Below are 17,530 nucleotides of genomic sequence, written 5' to 3'. Positions count from 1 at the left end.
TATAATCTTATTGCTCCTTCCTTTCTTCCTTCCTTCCTTCCTTCCTTCCTTCCTTCCTTCCTTCCTTCCTTCCTTCCTTCCCTCCCTCCCTCCCTCCCTCCCTCCCTCCCTCCTTCTTTCCTTTGTTCCTTCCTGGAAATTATTATTGTTGTTATATAACCTCACAGTCTTATTTGATGATTACAACCTTCTTTTGTACTTGTCTACAAAGAAAGATATTTTGCTTTGCTCTTGGGTTCCTAGCAGAGGGCATAGTACCTAATGTGTATTAAACCTTCAGAGTAATGTTTAGAATGAGTAATCTGTTACTCTAGTAAAATATGAGCTTTAAAGAGTTACACCATATATTTCATCATCATGGAAATGTTGTGGAATACTCTCTATCCACATTAGTATTTTTCTTTTTCATTTTGAAGTTAAAGAACTTGGTGTTATTTTGGGGTATAGGAATGAGCTGAAAAATAACAAGATAACAGTGTAATTCATAGTTGCCAAAAGTGGATGATGAAGCCAATATAAGTGAAAAAAATATTTGTTATAAAATGACTATTGAGAATTGAGCAGCCAAGAAGTGAGCTAGAGGAGAATGCAGTCGTGTCTAATGTCCTTGTAAAATGAGTGCTCTTAGCCTAATGAGCTTAGTGTGCTACAGAGTTCAGCTGCAGAGATTACAGTAATTAGCTCCAAGATGATTATAAATCTCTTAAATCTCTTAACTGTATAATATTGCAATGTGTGCTTGTTACTAAGAGGAGCTATTTGTGGCATACATGATACTGAAACTTCTAAAAGATGGGCTGCAATTTGTTTAACCCACAGAAAGGTATACTATATTAATTTCCTTTTGTGAATCAAGTTGGATGAGAAGTTTGAGTAATTGATGTTATCTCTGCATCACCATGGATCCTTGTCACAGCTTTTGGGGCTCAGTGGTTACTGGCATAGTTTGTCATGAAGTTCCTTTGCCACCACCATTGGCTGCCACAAGATTAAGATTGTGGGAATCTCACCTTGAAGAATGGAGTGGGTAGCAAGGATGTATGAATACCTGTGAGATGTTTAATTGAAAATTTCTGTTTGCCTGAAGATTAGTTAGCATACTTTAAAGTCCGAGGTACAGATTTTAAATGCCCTGGCAACCAGTTTTTAAGTTAAAGCTGTTATGTTAATGAGAAATGCTTTATCTGAATTGTTCATATCTTATACTTTTATAGTGTGAGACAACAGAAATTGTTGAATTGCCTCTTTTTTTAGATCTAGAAGGGGCACAGGTGTGCAGAGAATAATAAATTTACTTAGCATGACACAGTAAACTAGTGACAAAGCCAGAACATTCAGCCAAGTCTCCTTTTGGATCCATCTGCTTGCCCCTTTGTTCCTATCCATAAATTGCTGTGTGGAATCAGGAGCAGCCCGTGAAACCCAAACCAATTTTCTCCTTTATAGTTAGTTATTTCACTCTGCAAGTTTAGTTGATACGTGACTCATTGACCAGTTTTTCTTATCACATACTGTTATGGGCTCTGAGGATGAATGAGAAAAGTGTATAGATACCCATAAGGATATTAGATTTACTAAAAGAAACAGGAATATAAAATAGCACATTTTGATGAGCTGTGTTAGAGGCATATACATGGTACCTGGGTGTAGCTCAAAGGAGATACAGTGTCACCCAGTTTTCTGCTCTGTGCAGATGATTTTGAGCTTAGTTGCAGGAGGACAGAACATTAACAACAGTTTTGGCAAGTGTTTCTATTCTGTAATCACCTTGACCAAATCCTTTCACAAAGTAGTCTTTACTCCTGTGCTCACAGTATAATGGCAGTATTGCCTTGGCTGTGAAATATGGAGGTCCTTTCTGTGGCATCTTACTTTATTATGAAGTTTATGAGAAGGTTTAAGAAATAACTTTTAGATAAAGTTTAAGAAAGTGGGCATATGCCCCATTTTAAATGAGTCCCCAAAAGGCAGCTGTTTCTGTAGACATCGCTTCCACCTTACCCTTTACTTCCCTTTCCTGTCTTCAGCTGGTCCAGCAGTGGCCACAGATTCAGAAAGCAGCTGCAAAAGATGTGGAGGAAGACAACGACGACGACACTGGTGGCATCAACTTAGACAGAGCAAAGGAACGGCTACAGGAAGAGGACAAATTCGACAAGGAAGAATATAGGAAGAAAATTAAGGCAAAGCATCGGGTAAGCTTTCTGCTTGGAATTACAGCTGTGTTCCTACAAATTTGTCTAACTTCTAATTCATTGGAAGTGCATTGAAAACATTTCTGTGATCATTGTTTTCACTGACACTTTCTTTGTGGCCGATTAGGCACTGATTCCTTTTGTTCTTCTTCTGGAGACTGTATAATACTGAGTTGCTACTGGAATCTGCTTTTGGTTATGTGACTCAGATAGTATTACTGTGTTTTAAAGGTACAGTTTGTGTGCCAATCAGTAATGCCCTTATCATTCATGAGTCACATAGTTGAGGGTGGTTACTTAAGGTTATAGTGTATGGTTATGTTTTAGCCCTCTTGATTTGTAAATGTGTGGTATAATGTGTGAATGAAATCACTGACTTCTGACTGTATAATTGAAATTCTTACTTGAGATAATTGGTATTTCACATGTAATTGTAGGAAGTAATACAGAAAGATCCCATGTTTTCCATTTCTAGAATTTTGTTATCACTAGAATATTTTAATAAGTGAAACTATACAATACATAGCCTTTTGGATTGTTGTTTTTCATTCAGCATTATTTCCTAGAAATTCACCAGGTTGATGTATATAAAGACACTTTCTTTAAAAGATATTTAAAAGGTATTTGTTTGAATGTATGTATGTATGTACACAACATGTGTGATTAGTTCCTGAAGAGGCCAGAAGCGGGCATCAGATATCCTGGAGCTAAGCTACTGTTGTGAGCTGCCAATAGGGTGCTGAGAACCACTCTGAGGAGTAGCAACTGCTCTTAACTATTGAGCCATCTCCAACCCTCTTTATTATCTTTCTAATACTGAGCAGTGGTCTATTGTTTGGATGGGCTTGGGATTACTCACTCACTGAAGGACACTGGGTTGTTTCCAGATTCATTTCACTAGCTAAATTTCTTTCCATATTCGTTGCTTGATGATATCTTGTAAAAGAGAACATTTTTATGTGTATAATGCCCTGGTGACCTTAAACCTCAGTTCTCTGTTATCTTTGTGGGGGCCATATGTATTATTGTCCTGCCATACTATGTAATTCCCCCAAAATGGGATTAACCACTAGATTAATGAGTCAATTAATGAGATAAATCATATGTACATTTTAAAATATCTTTCTGAAGCATGCCTCTAAAGCAGTGAGTGACTTCAGGATGGCACAATATAATATTTGAGAATCCTTGCCATATTATTAAATTTTATTTAAAAAACTTTTTTATGCCTTTGGATGGGAATATTATTGTTATCACCTTGAAAAGGATTCTTGTAGATTTTTTACTCCTTTTTTACCTTGTAACTATTTAATGGTCCAGATCACACTCTCCTTTTATGAGAGTTATCATTTTTTAAAGACTTAATACAACTTTACAATATCATCTGACATAACCAAAGAAAAAAGTACATATTGAAGATAGCTTCAAATATGGAAATGAGTGTTGCCAAAGCATTTTAGACTTGTGGAACACAAGTTGAAGTGTAATGCTTGAGGTTAGATATTTATGATATGGAGAGAAACAAATATTTCTTGTATTACTTCCTTTAGTACAGTGTGTAAATTGAAATTTGGAATTATTTGTTAAGAGCTTTAGAAGTACTAAGACTATCAACAGCTTGCTTGCCATAGTTTAGTTTTCAGTCTGCTCCGAGTATTTATCTAGGGGTTAGATTGAGTATAAAGAATGTTTTACACTTTATTATTTAAAAATTACAATCAGTTATAAAAGAAGTGTGAAGATTTACATAAAACAAGATTTCTCCTTGCCTTCTCTTTCCTCCCGCATATGGCAACTGTCTATAGAATATCATCACCAAATGATATTAATGATATTATAGTGAATTGAAAGTGGGCTATTTATGCATGTATTTACATTCTAGAATGTAAAGGTAGAATGCTGAAAATACATGATCCCCAGTCCTCAGGAAAACTGGTTAAAACATGGTTAGCTGTGAACATGTTTGCATTGAACAAAATGTCTTTTTTCATTTTTTTCCTTTTGAATGAGTGATATATCTACACGGTCTTGAAATCAAGATGATGAAAATGACCGAATATCCTGGCTCATACCTGTCCTCACCTCTTCCTCTCTCCTGGTCTGCCTACCTTAGTCACCTTTGTTTGTTTGGTGGAGACAAGGTTTCACCAGTTCCGCAGGCTGACTAGAACTTGCAGTGTAGACAGTGTTGTCTTCAATTCCTCATCCTGCTTCAGCCTCCTGAGTGCTGTTGTTACTGCTTTGTATCACCATGCCAGGTTACTGTAACTTTTAATGCATCACTGTTAGGCAAATAGTAGGAAGTCAGATATGTATTTTTAATATTTTTATTCATCTATATTAAATATGAGAATGTTAAACACTAAAAGTTGAGTAAAAGTTGAAAAAAACCACTGTGAATACGGGATGTGCCTGAATAAAATTTATGTGGGAGGAAAAAATGCCAGGAAACTGATCACATGCTTCTGCATTTGGCTTATTTATAAATAGATGTCACTTGTGAGTTTCATAAGTTACAGAATTTTTAAATGCATGTTTAAAATGTGTCAGGATGATAATTTCATGTTAAAAAATAATTCCTTAAGTGAGTTTAGTCTTAATGATTCATTTTGGTGGTAATACTTCCTGTTACGAATTAGTGGCTGCTTTTGGGGGCTGGAGAGATGGCTCAACAGTTTAGAATACTTACTGCTTTCGCAGAGAAATGAGTTTGATTTCCAGAACCCAGAATCCACATGGTGGCTCACAACCATCTGTAATTCTTTTCCAAAACACCTGCTGGCCTTTGCTGGACTCTTTGGGTACAAGGCATGTACATGGTGATATTCATACTTGTAGCAAAAAACTCATACACATAAAATAAATAGATAAGTAAATAAATAAATGTTAAGAAAATGCATAGTGCACAGTTTTGAATGTCCTCAGCCATTGTTATGTAGGTCTCAGGTCTTTATGTTGGTCCAGTTATTCATTCTCAGAATGTTCTAATACACCTGTCTTTGACTCATGCTTTTGTCTACCCTCCACTGGAAGCTATAAAATTCTATCTGTGACAGAGATATTCCTTTTAAAAAAGTTTTAGAAAACAGATATAAAGATCTTTTCATTGAGTTATTATATTTTAATTTGTATTTAAAAATTAAAAAAGAAAGGCTATTTTGTCTGTATGCATGTCTGTGAACCATGTGTGTGCAGTGCTGATGAAGGCCAGAAGCCTGCATTGGATCCTTTGGAACTGGAGTTACAGATGTTTGTGAGCCACCATGCTGGTGCTGGTAACTGAATTGAGGTCTTTCGGAAGATCATCGGTTGCCCTTAACAACGGAACTATCTGTCCAGTCTCCAGTTGTATTTTGATATGAATAGTTTTATATATTTAGAGGTACAACATGATGTTTTGCTGTATGTATACATTATAGAATGATGAAATTTGGCCTAACATATCAGTCACTTTTTAAGTTACTATTTCTTTGTGGTATGAACATTCAGAATCCTTGCTATTAGCTACTTTGAATATATAGGACATTATTTTTTTTTTTTACTATAGCCACCACTCTTTGCAAAAGATCCCTAAAACTTATTATGTCGGGATGAAATTTTGTTTCCTTTAACCAGGAGACCTAACTCATCCCAAAGGTAATCATCATTCTGTTTTATATTTCTGTCAGTTTAGTTTTCTTGGATTCCACACCAGTGATACTACTTTTCTGTGCATGCCTTATTCACTTATTTTGGTGTCTATAGACTTATCATGTTATCACAAATGTCAGAATGGCCTGCTTTTTGAAGTCTGATTAGTATTCCATTCTTTACACACATTTAAAAAATCCATTTGTCCATTGATGTCACTTTGAATGAGTATTAAGATTTTAATTTTTTATTACGTGTAAAAGGAATATAATATGATAGTGTCATTGAAAGTAGAGCAGAGCTGCTTCTGTGCAGAAACATATAACTAAACCCGGCCTTCTGGTGCCTTCTCTGTTATTTATTTAGGTTATTTAGCAGTTTTATTTTATTTTATTTTTTTATGAGTTTGCACTGAAATTTTAAGCACCATTTTATTTCTGAGACTTACTGGTAGCTGTGGTCAATAAGGTTATTACTTTTCTCTATAGAAAATCTTGAAATGTTCATTAGAAATAAAGATACAGCAAAAGTTATACTCTGGCACAGAGACAGAAGGTTTTGTGATATCAGTCAAAGCTGTTCTTACTGTAATGGGCTGGACATTTGCTCTGTGCTGTGATGCCTTTTTAGCTCTGCAAAATTATTTATGTTTTGCTTGATCTCTGCTGTCACTGCTGGTGATATAGAGAAATGACTTTAGAGAAGGTCTCTCATTCTCGTGAAGTTCTCTGTGAAAGCTTTATTCATTTTAGATTGTGATTTAAATAGGGTAATCATGTCAAGAAATGAGTCTGGACTGCTTGTGACAGTGGTGCAAGCCTGACTCTGTTTCCACCTAGTTATGAACATTAGAAAAATAGGGAAAAATTAAGGGGACATTGTAGAATTGTTGTTGATACAGAACTAATTTGATACTGACTCTCAGTGACTTCATTTTAAACCATATGTAATAGGTCAAAAAAAATAGAGAGATTGTAGTGAGCCATCTTAGAAATAGTACCAAGACTATCAACAGTAGCACGTGGCAGTTAGTTAACTGGGCTCTGTGTTAAATGCTTTACATATACTCTGCCATTGTATGCTCACAATTAACTTCTGAAATACGAAGGCCAGACTCATTCTAGAGTATAAAATTAAGACTTGGAAGAGTCAAGTGATGTTAAGTCAAGTTCTTAACATCTTAACAAATGGAGGCTTTACTAAGGTCCCCACTACTTCTTGACCTTGAGCTGTTTAGCTTAAACCATGAAACATTTTCTTACACAGAAGGGCAGTTCTGAAGCAGTAAATAAAAGTTTAATAAATGATAGAAGTGGGTGTTGGGTTTTGAAGAAGCAATGGTGACAAATTCTAGAAGCTGTATTTCTAAAGAGGTGTAATTAGATTCAAATAAATTCAAAGACAAAATAAGCATTGTAGTTAGTCATTTAGTTTAGGGCCCAGACCAGAACTTTTTCCTAAATGATCATTGTATAACAATGTAGGTACTAGTACTAAAGTCCAGTTTTCAGTGGTTATTGCCATTTAAAAGTCTAGGCAATATTGTAGACTACAAGCCTGCTAACATAGTTATAAGAAATTTTACTAAGGTTAGAAATTATATCACGAGAGCAAGGGACAACTAAGCATTTGGTGTTAAACTCTAACAGACATTATAAGTAAGGCTTATTTATATGAGAAAAATCTTTTTTTGGTTCATCAGTTATGTGATACGTCTTTGAGAATTTTTTTATCTTTCATTTTTATTTGTTTTATAGATTAAAATATTGTAAATGTCGTATGGTATTTGAGTGATAGGTGGTTAGCATGGAGAATAGTTGGAGACTGGAGTTGAGAGTGGAGAGCAGAGATCAGTACTATTGGAACTGAGACTGGCAGGATTGAGACCATGATGGTCACAGGATACTCAGCTGTTTGTGTTTTGTTCATTGCTTTATAGCCAGAACCCACCGTAAGTGCTGGCACATGGCAGTTCAGTACAGATTTAAGCCATTAACTATGAAGTGAGTGCTCGCGTGCATCCTTGTTTCTATTCCAGACTTCTGTCTAGAGCACTGTCCTATTCATGTTGTTTGGACAAAGCTCCATGGAATATGAATACATTGAAGAGCCTTGGTCCTGGGGTCCTGAGAGGGGTGCACGCAGACTTACAGGGTTTTTGTTCTTAGAGAACAAGGGTTATTTTTGTAAAATTGTCGTAACCACTTTTGATCATACTTTCTTTTTTTAAAAATTGAAAATAGACTCTTCTCTCATATAATAATACATCTAACCAGTTTCCCCTCCTTCCACTCATCCTAGCTCCCCTCAACCTCTCCTCTCCCCCTCTGCTTCCTCTTCAGAAAAGAGCAGGCCTAGAGGTGACAGCTAAGCAGGACAAAACAATATATAAGACAAGGCAAAAGCCCTCATATTGAGACTGGACAAGGCAACTCAATAGGAGAAAAAAGAGTCTCAAAAGCAGGCAAAAGAGTCAGAGATACACCTGCTCCCACTGTTAGGAGTCTCACAAAAACACAATGCTAATAGCCATAACATATACGCAGAGGACCTGGTGTAGAACCATGCAGGCCCCTTGCTTGTCCCTTCAGTCTCTGTGAGCCCATGTGAGCCCCGCTTAGATGATTCAGTGAGCCATATTCTCTTGGTGTCCTCCATCCCCTCAGACTCCTACCATCTTTCCTTTCTCTTCCTCTGGGTTCCCTGATCTCTGAGGGGAGGGACCTGATGGAGACCTCCAGTTTAGACTATTATCTGCATAGTATCTGGTTATGGGTCTCTGTACCTGCTCCAACTATGGCCAGAGGAAGTCTCTCTGATGACGACTGGACAAGACACTGATAGCCAAGTCTCTGAGCTATCCAGTCTCCAGTTCCTGGCTCTCCAGGCATATAGAGCATGGGCTCCCTCTCATGGCAGTGGGCTTCAAGTTAAAACAAACATTAGTTGACCACTCTCACGAATTCTGTGACACCATTGCCCCAGCACATCTTTCAAGCAGGAAATATTATAGGTAGAGGGTTTTGTGGCTGTGTTGGTGTCCAGTTTTTTTTTTTTTGTAGCCTGCAGAGTACCTTTTTATGCCAAAAAAGACTAGAACGTAGGGGTACCATGCATGTACCAGCTTGACCTCTCTGTGTTCAATTAGATGTGTAGATGTTGTCTTTGGCAATGCCTGACACACACACACACCCCCCCCCCCCCCCCGTCCACTCTTTAGCGACCTTCTGTACTAGCATCAGCCTGGGTTGTTTAGGGATCTCCTTGGGACCCCCTTGGCTAACAACTCAATCAACTGTAACCCAGTTCCACCACTGGAAACCTTGCCTGGCTACAAAAGATGGCCAGTTTAGATCTGTATCCTCCACTACTAGGAGTCCTCACTAGGGTCACTCTCATAGATTCCAGGAAGTTTCCACCTCCCCATGCTCCCCAATTCTAGCCATTTCTTTTCACACTTTCCCCATCCTGCTCCCCCCACCACCAACCACACCCTCAGTCCACCTGCAGAATCTGATCTATTTCCTCTTTCTGGTGAGATTCATGCTTACCCCCTATAGCCCTTCTCTTTACCTAACCTCTTTGGATTTGTGGGTTATAGCTTGATTATCATTTACCTAACTACTAATATCCATTTATATGTGAATACATGCTATAGCTTGTCTTTCTGGGTCTGTGATACCTCACTCAGGATGATTTTTTTTCTAGTTCCACTTAATTGCCTGCAAATTTCATGTCTTTTTTTTTTTCTCAAACTTCTGAGTAATACTCCTTTGTGTAAATGTACCACATTTTCTTTATCTATTTTTTGTTTGAGGGACATCCAGGTTTTTTTCCAGTTTCTGGGTATTATGAGTAAAGCTTCTATGAACATAGTTGAGCAAGTGTCTTTGTGGTAGGATGGAGTGTCCTTTGGATACATGCCCAAGAGTGGGACAGGTGAGTCTTGAGGTAGATCGATTACTACTTTGTGAGAAACCACTATATTGATTTCCGAAGTGGCTGTACAAGTCCCCCCCCCCCCCAGCAATGGGGAGGGGGGAGGAAGAAACATGTGTTTCCCTTGCTCCATATCCTCATCAGCGTGAGCTGTCACTGAGTTTTTGATCTTAGCCATTCTGAGAAGTATAAGATGGAATCTAAAGTAGTTTTCATTTGCATTTCCCTGATGGCTAAAGAGGTTGAACATTTTTTTTTCTCAGCCATTTGAGATTCCTCTATTGAGAATTCTCTGTTTAGATGTGTCCCATTTTTTAAAAATTGGATTATTTGGTTTTTTAATATCTAGTTTCTTGAGTATTTTTTTTATATATATATTTTGGATACTAGCCCTCTATTTGATGGGATTTGGTAAAAATCTTTTCCCATTCCATAGGCTGCTGTTTTGTCTTATTGACGGTGTCTTTTGTCTTACAGAAACTTTTCAGTTTCATGAGGTCCCATTTATTGTTGATCTTAGTGCCTGAGTTATTGGTGTTCTCTTCAGAAAGTTGTCTCCTGTGCTAATATGTTGAACATACTTTCATTGAGCCGGGTTCCCCTTTCTCACACTCCTGAAAAGGAGGTGAATGTACTGTTGAAGTGACAGTAGATACCCCCTCTGGTCCATGTGACATCTGGGGACTCTGTTCTGTACTAGACTGTAGAGTTGCCTGATAGCCATTCAGATGGTTTGTGCTCCCATCTTGTGCTGAAAAACGAGACTCATTTCTAAATCTGCAAATTCCTGTATATGACCAGAGAGTGAAAAAAGCATGAATGCTTTGCCCTGACTGCTGACCAAATTCATATTTCATGGTACTTGCTTTTTTTGCAAGGTGAGGGCCCAAAATTTCTGAGATGTCAAAGAAGGATAATAGTTATAAAGCGAGTATTTTGTACCTTGAAATGTGATTTTCTGTTTTCTTCTCCTTTGTGAATTTGACTTCCATTATTGAATTTCATGCTTTCCTTTTACTTAATCACTTGTGCATAGCAGAACTCAAGATAAAATTGTCTTTTTGCATGCTATAAAATGTTTTTTGGTATCAGTGTGTTCTCAAAAATGATATTAAAAAAGGAATTTATTAAACTATATAAACTACATTAAATTAAGGGAGACCTCAGCTATTGAATATAATAATGTTCAGGTATCTCTTGTACCTAGTATAGCCTTTTGTGTTTTGTGTTATCACAAACTCTTAAATAACAGTTTTTTTCCTGTTTCAGGAAAGAAAAGGTACTTCTTGTGCCCATTTCCAATTTCTGGATTACTGTAGGTCTAATTCCTGTTTGAAGGCCATTTCCTCCTTCTAGAATGCTAATAGCTTTTTATGATAGAGGAGTCCAGAGAGGATAATAGCAAGATGTGAGTGATATGAAGGATAGAGAAGTTTTCTAATGATTTATTTTAAATTGTTTTTCCCAGATATTGAAAGATAGTTGTTCTTTAATACATACCCCCCCCACACACACACACATGCTTTCATGTCTTGGTCATATGACCTCAGTTCCATTTCTTTGGATCTCTCTTATCTGTATGATGTCAGCAGAAGAAAATGTCAAAGGAGATACTGGGTTTGCATGTACTTTGAATTCTAATAGCTTACAAGCCTGAACTTTTTTTTTTAATTATTAATATTATCTGTGTCTGTGTGTGCATGCACGAGTACATTATGTGGTGGAGAGCACATACTCCATGGCACATTTGTTGAGCTCAGAGAACAACTTTGTGGAATAGGTTCTATCCTTTCACCTTTATGTGTGTTCTGGGAATTGAGCTCAGGTCACAAAGCTTGTACAGTAAGAACACAACTTTTGTGTTCCCAGCCTGACCTTTAAATATCATTTAGAGGTTGGAAAGATGGTTCAGCAGGTAAGAACACATACTGCTCTTGTAGAGGACCTGAGTTTTGTTTCCAGTGGCTCCTATCAGATGATGCACAATCATCTTTAACTTCAGGGATTAGAGATCTTCTGGGTTCTGTAGGAACCATAACCAACATGTGCAACTACCCCCCATCCCAACACATTCATATACACATATTCAAAAGTAAACTAAATATTAATAAAATAGATTATCATCTAGTAACAGTAGTGGAATAGTTTTGAGATTTGGTAACAGTATGTATTTTTTTGTTACGGCTAATACAGCTTGTTCAAAAGCCCAATGATACAGCCTAGGTTCATATGAGTGGGTTTTTCTGATGCAAACACATCAATGTGTTTGTAACTTTGAAGTTCTATTTTCAGTTTTTTTTTTTTTTTTTTTTTTTTTTTTTTTTTTTTTTTTTAAGGCTGTTTTTTTCTGTATAGTCCTGGCTGTCCTGGAACTTGCTCTGTAGACCAGGCTGGCCTTGAACTCAGAGATCTACCTGCCTCTGCTTACCAAGTGCTGGGATTAAAGGTGTGTACCACCACCATTTGGTCCATTTTCAGATAGTCTTAGGTGTTAGGACAAGGCAAGTTATTGAATAATTACAATACAAATTTGTATGATTATAATTGTAAATTATTTTTTTCTTTTGCACAAAGAGCCTGACAGAAATTAAGTACATGAAATATTGTCAGGAGAAAATAACATTAAAATGAAAAGACTTGATTATTAATAAAACAGTACCATTTGTACATATCAATAAGAGAAGACACAGTATATGACCCTACAAGGAAAATAATGGAGGAGTGTGGAACATAGTAATGTGCTGGAATGACATTGGGTTTCACAAATACAGGAGAGTCCTAGGCTCATGGCTCACTATGTTTATGCCTTTAATCAAGTAACCTAATTACGTTGATTGCCCGTCTTTTAACCTATAAAATTGGGAGGGGATTTATCTCATAAGTTCTGAAACACTATTTAAAAGTGGCATACGCAAATTACCTAGCACATTGTGATAATTTAGAGCTATTATTTTTAGCAAGAAAGTAACAATAATAGTAATGTACAAACAGATAAAATTTTTGTGGAAATGCAATACAGTTTTTTGTTCACTCTATAGTTATTGAATGCCAGATGTAGCTATAGGTTTAAGATTAAGTTAAGCAGAAAAAACTTAAACCATTTTGATTATTATTAAATAATATAAAGTATATTGTTACTTTAATGTTAGTCTCTAGGTTAGGAATACTTTTGGGTACATAATAAGGTTAAATTGTCCTGTTATTTAGGGAGAAAGAAAAAAAAGACAAAATTACAGATAACATCTGCAAGCTAAGAGCTCTCAAACAGGCAAAATAGCATGAATTACTTAAAATTTTTCTTTAATAATATTATTTTGCTTTACTCTGTCATCTGTTAGTCTGCTGCTGGTCAAAGAAAATCGGTAACTATTACCAACTGTATAAAGGTTTTGGTATAAAGTGGTTTAGAAGCTGTATCTTTCCTTTCTTCTCCCTCTCCAAACCCTTAGAAAACATTGATATTTCTTGTATTCCCACTAGGGGAGCAAGTCAGTGACAGCTCTGTGTGTGCACGTTTTGGCTGAGTGTGCTGTTCTGGGATGGGCTATGTAGAGGAAGGCTGGCCTAGACGTCCTGTCCTCCCTCTGTATGGTGTCTGCTGAGCTCACAGACACATGTCACCATATGCAGCTCAAGGACAGAATTTGATGTAAACTAGTGCTGTGAGTGGCTGCCTTCACAAATAAAACGTTGTGTTTTCTTCTGTTATTAAAATCATCATCTGTAAATACGTCACATTTCTATTTTTGTTTTCATTAGCACACAGGAAAACTCTGTAGACTTGGCACATAAAAAACCATCGTTGAGATCAGTCTGTAACTATGAGCTTGTGATAATATGCAAATCAAAATCTTTCTGAGTTTTTATTTCTCCATTTTTCCTCTTTGTTCCTTTGACTTTGATTTCCAGAACTTCCAAATTATCTAGAATATTCTTTTATAATTGTAGTGATCCTGCTAGTTGTGTTTGTGTGTCAGGGAAGAAAAATAATTAATCACAGAAACAGTAATGCAATGATTGGCATTAGAGATATGACACATACCTAGTAGCCAATTCAATTTGAGATTTTATTAGTTTCCCTTCGAATCTAGTTTTCTGGGTTTTTGTTTTCTAGTAGATTTCATCTGCTGTGCAATTAGAAGCTATGTAAACTGCATCTAAAAGCTTCATGGACTCCCTTTTGGTATTAATTAGTATTTAGTATCCATTTAGACCTTAGCACTTTTGTTTCTCTTTATCGGAAAGAATTCTATAAGCCTGGTCAAGGAATATATGGAATTCCATTATCCATTAGCAGACTATGGATTAAGAGTTTTTTGTTTTTTTTTCAAACTCAAAGAAAGTCATGTATGGATAAAGCAGGAAAAAGTACCCAGCACAGAGCCTTGTTCACTGTCCCATTGCCAGTGGCGTTCATGGATTAGTAAATCAGGTTTGGATTTTTGCCTTACTATATGAGAAGAAAACTGTATTTTTTACACTGACTTAGCCATTTATCCAAATTAAAAGGAAAAAAAAACCCTACAAGTTATTACCTACAAATTTTGGATTGAGAATAGACTTTTTGGTTTTTGGATGAGATTGTGCTTCTTTTGTGAATTTAAAATGACATTCTTTTTTACTTTAGCGGAATCATATCGTTTTGTTTTGAACTTTAATACTGTATATGTTTTTCTTTCCCATTTTTACCTATTTTGTAATCAGTGGAAAACTAATGGTGAAATTATAAAACAATTTAATAAAATATCATGTTTCATAAGAGTGACTTTTGGTTGCTTCTGAATGAATATCATTCATAAGAACCAAAGGTGAGGATTTTTTATGTTTTGTAAATTCTGTTTCACACTGAGGACAAGAGAAACAATCATGAATGTATTTTTCTTTTCTTTTATTCTAGAAGATGACATTGATTGTGTACCAGTCATGTATCAGATATTGTACTTACAACCTGTATATAAAAATACTAAATGCATGGTTCTATTATTTTCCTTTTAGTTGAGCAAGAAGGTGTACGTAACTAAAAATTGTGTAGTATGTAATGATGGAATTGATGTATGATACCAGATCTGACCTATATTTACTCATTAAGAATTGTTAGGCCTGTCCTATCATAGGTATTCTGTAAACATGTATTGAAAAATAAATATGAAGTATTGCCTTTAGTGTGCTTTACAAAGTAAAACTGAAGAGTGTATGTGCTGCTTAACATACAGTATCTAGAAATTTATGTACCTCTAATTTACTTTCTCTTCCTGTAGGAAAGACGGCTAAAAGAAAGAGAAGCCAGAAGAGAAGCCAACAAAAGGCAAACAAAGGTAAGGAGAGGCGTCTGTGTGTGTGTGTGTGTGTGTGTGTGTGTATGTGTGTGTGTGCGCGCGCGCGCGCAAGTCAGTATCTTCATATCTATACCGTTTTGTTCTTTTTGTAAAACAGATCTGCTAAGGTATTTGACAAAGATAACTATATAAAATAAAGACAATCTTTTGTAATATTGAAATTAATTTAAATCGCTATTTTCCATATACTTTTTTTTTTTTTTTTTTTTGGTTTTTTTGAGACAGGATTTCTCTGTGTAGTTTTGGTGCCTGTTCTGGATCTCGCTCTGTAGACCAGGCTGGCCTTGAACTCTCAGAAATTGTGTGAGTTCCGCTTGACTCCGAGTTCCTCCCGAGTGCTGGGATTAAATACATTTATTTTTATGTTCATTTTTATATCAAGGCATTCTGATCTAGTTGGATTTGAGCCCTTGTGGTGTATTGTTTACTTTCTCATTTATTTGTTTTCCTTTATGAATGATTAAAAATTAAAATTGCTAGCTTGCAATCTGGACTGCTTGACCCTCCTGGCCACCTTTTTTATTAATTATAGAAGACAGTTGACTGTGGGCCAACTCTGACAAGATTTGCATATCTGTCTTTTTTAGACTAGAAATATGGCCTGTTTGTACGCTATTGGATAATTTGATAATAGATTACTGTGAGAACATTGGTTGCTTCACTCCTCCTTTGAGGATCTAGATGAAACACTCTATCAGCATTAGTGTATCTCATAAACATGTATAGTTTCCCTGGAATTTATATGTAAAATTATAAGTACCATCCATATGCTGCTATGACTTTTAATCTGGTATGCTTAACACTTGAGAAGGTTTCAGCTCCTGCATTTTGGGGACATTTAATAGAAATGATTTCCTAGACCCAGGGCCAAATACTGAATGCCATTTCTCATGCTGTACATGCCATGCCTGACTAGCCATGATTTTTTTTTTCTTGGCAGTGAGCAAAGACCTGATTATCTTAAGTCCATAACAGATGTTCTTTGCCCCACCCCCACCCCATCCCCATGCTGACCATAGCACTTAGAAAGCAAGTGAGAGATGATAACTCCTGGTATAGTTTCGAAGTGGGAAGCAATTGCACTATAGTGTAAGGGGAAAAAATTGCATATATTCACTATCAAAGAGCACTCTCTTTAGAAGTGTCTGAAAATGAAAGCTCTAGAATGTGCAGCCTGTTAATGCTTCTGCATATGTTTATCATGCAAGGTTGAAGTGTCATGACATAGAAACTAGATCATAGCAACTATACTAGATAAATATAATTAAAGAAGAAAATCTTACCCTTCATGAAAACAGTTGATATTATGGGTATTTCATGTTCAGTGTTAAGCCCATTTTGTTTTACTAAGAAGCTCTTATTTCCAGATAGGAAAGTAAGAAAGTCACATTACTATATTTTCTTTGATTTTTACATTTGTATGTAGAGTCTACCTTTGTGTTTGTGGGTTCCATATCTATAGAGTTTTCCATCTATAGATCAGAAGTATAGTTAATTCTACATCTGTAATGAACATGTACAGATTTTTTTGCATTAGTTTTTTTTTTATTTGAAAGATTTTATTTTTATTTTCATTACATATGCTTGTTTGTGGTTGTGTGGAGATGTGTGCACGTGAGTGCAGGTGCCTGTGGAGGTCAGGTCTCCTGGAGTTGGAGTTATAAGTGGTTTTGAGCCACCTGATGTGGGTGCTGAGAACTGAATTTGGGTCCCATGGAAGAGTAACATGTGCTTATAACCACTGAGCCATCTCTCCAGCTGTTGCCATTGTTTTTTAAGAAAGAATTTTAAAAAATATATACGGCTTACATATTATTGGGTATTATAACTCTGGTATGATTTAAAGTATAGGGACTTGGACATTTTGAAGTTTGGGTATTGAGGGTGGATGAGAATCTTGTCTTGGAACCAGTTGCACTTAGGTCTTGAGAGAAGACTACTCAGTATGGTTTATTTTTTTATATTTATTGATGCTGTGTGCTTGCTCTTTCATAATGGATTGAATTTGATGAATATTCACTTGTTAGCCTGCTTCTAGATTCCTTTCCTTTAGTCCTGCTATAGATGGGTGTCTGTGTATAGTTTTGATCCTATTTCTGTTGGGATAGTCAATTTAAAGTCTGCTGTTCAGATTTTCATTAGGGCTGATCTCACATCCAAACTCTTTTTCCTCTCCTCTCCTTTTTCATGTTTTTCCTGTGGGGAGGAGAGGAACTTCCTTGTCAGGAGAAGGCCTTTTACTGTCTAGCCATGAGAAGTGTGCTGAGGATCAGTAAAAGGGGAAGACTGTGCTAATGATGAAGTTCTTCTGTTCGCTGGGACCTTTAGTAGACAGAGGCTTTCTTAGAGATGCTGTGAATTGTAGCTAGAGTTTTCCTGCTTTGCCCACAGTCAGGACAAATCTTTGTCACCCGCCAGTCCCACAGCCGC

General features: G+C 36.4%; 1 protein-coding gene across 1 annotated transcript in view; it reads left to right on the top strand.

The window, feature by feature from the left end:
• The window catches only part of Ddx10 (DEAD-box helicase 10), a 171,263-nt gene that overhangs the window by 102,148 nt on the left and 51,585 nt on the right, over positions 1-17,530 (top strand). The window contains exons 15-16 of the mRNA XM_059267888.1: positions 2,028-2,195; positions 15,023-15,079. Coding sequence (XP_059123871.1) covers positions 2,028-2,195; positions 15,023-15,079 — 225 coding nt within the window. The remainder of the gene's footprint in view (positions 1-2,027; positions 2,196-15,022; positions 15,080-17,530) is intronic.

The sequence above is a fragment of the Peromyscus eremicus genome, chromosome 7 (assembly GCF_949786415.1).
Source record: "Peromyscus eremicus chromosome 7, PerEre_H2_v1, whole genome shotgun sequence".
Classification (NCBI taxonomy): Eukaryota; Metazoa; Chordata; class Mammalia; order Rodentia; family Cricetidae; genus Peromyscus; species Peromyscus eremicus.
Note: the sequence above shows the minus strand (reverse complement) of the source record. Positions and strands in the feature narration are given on the sequence as shown.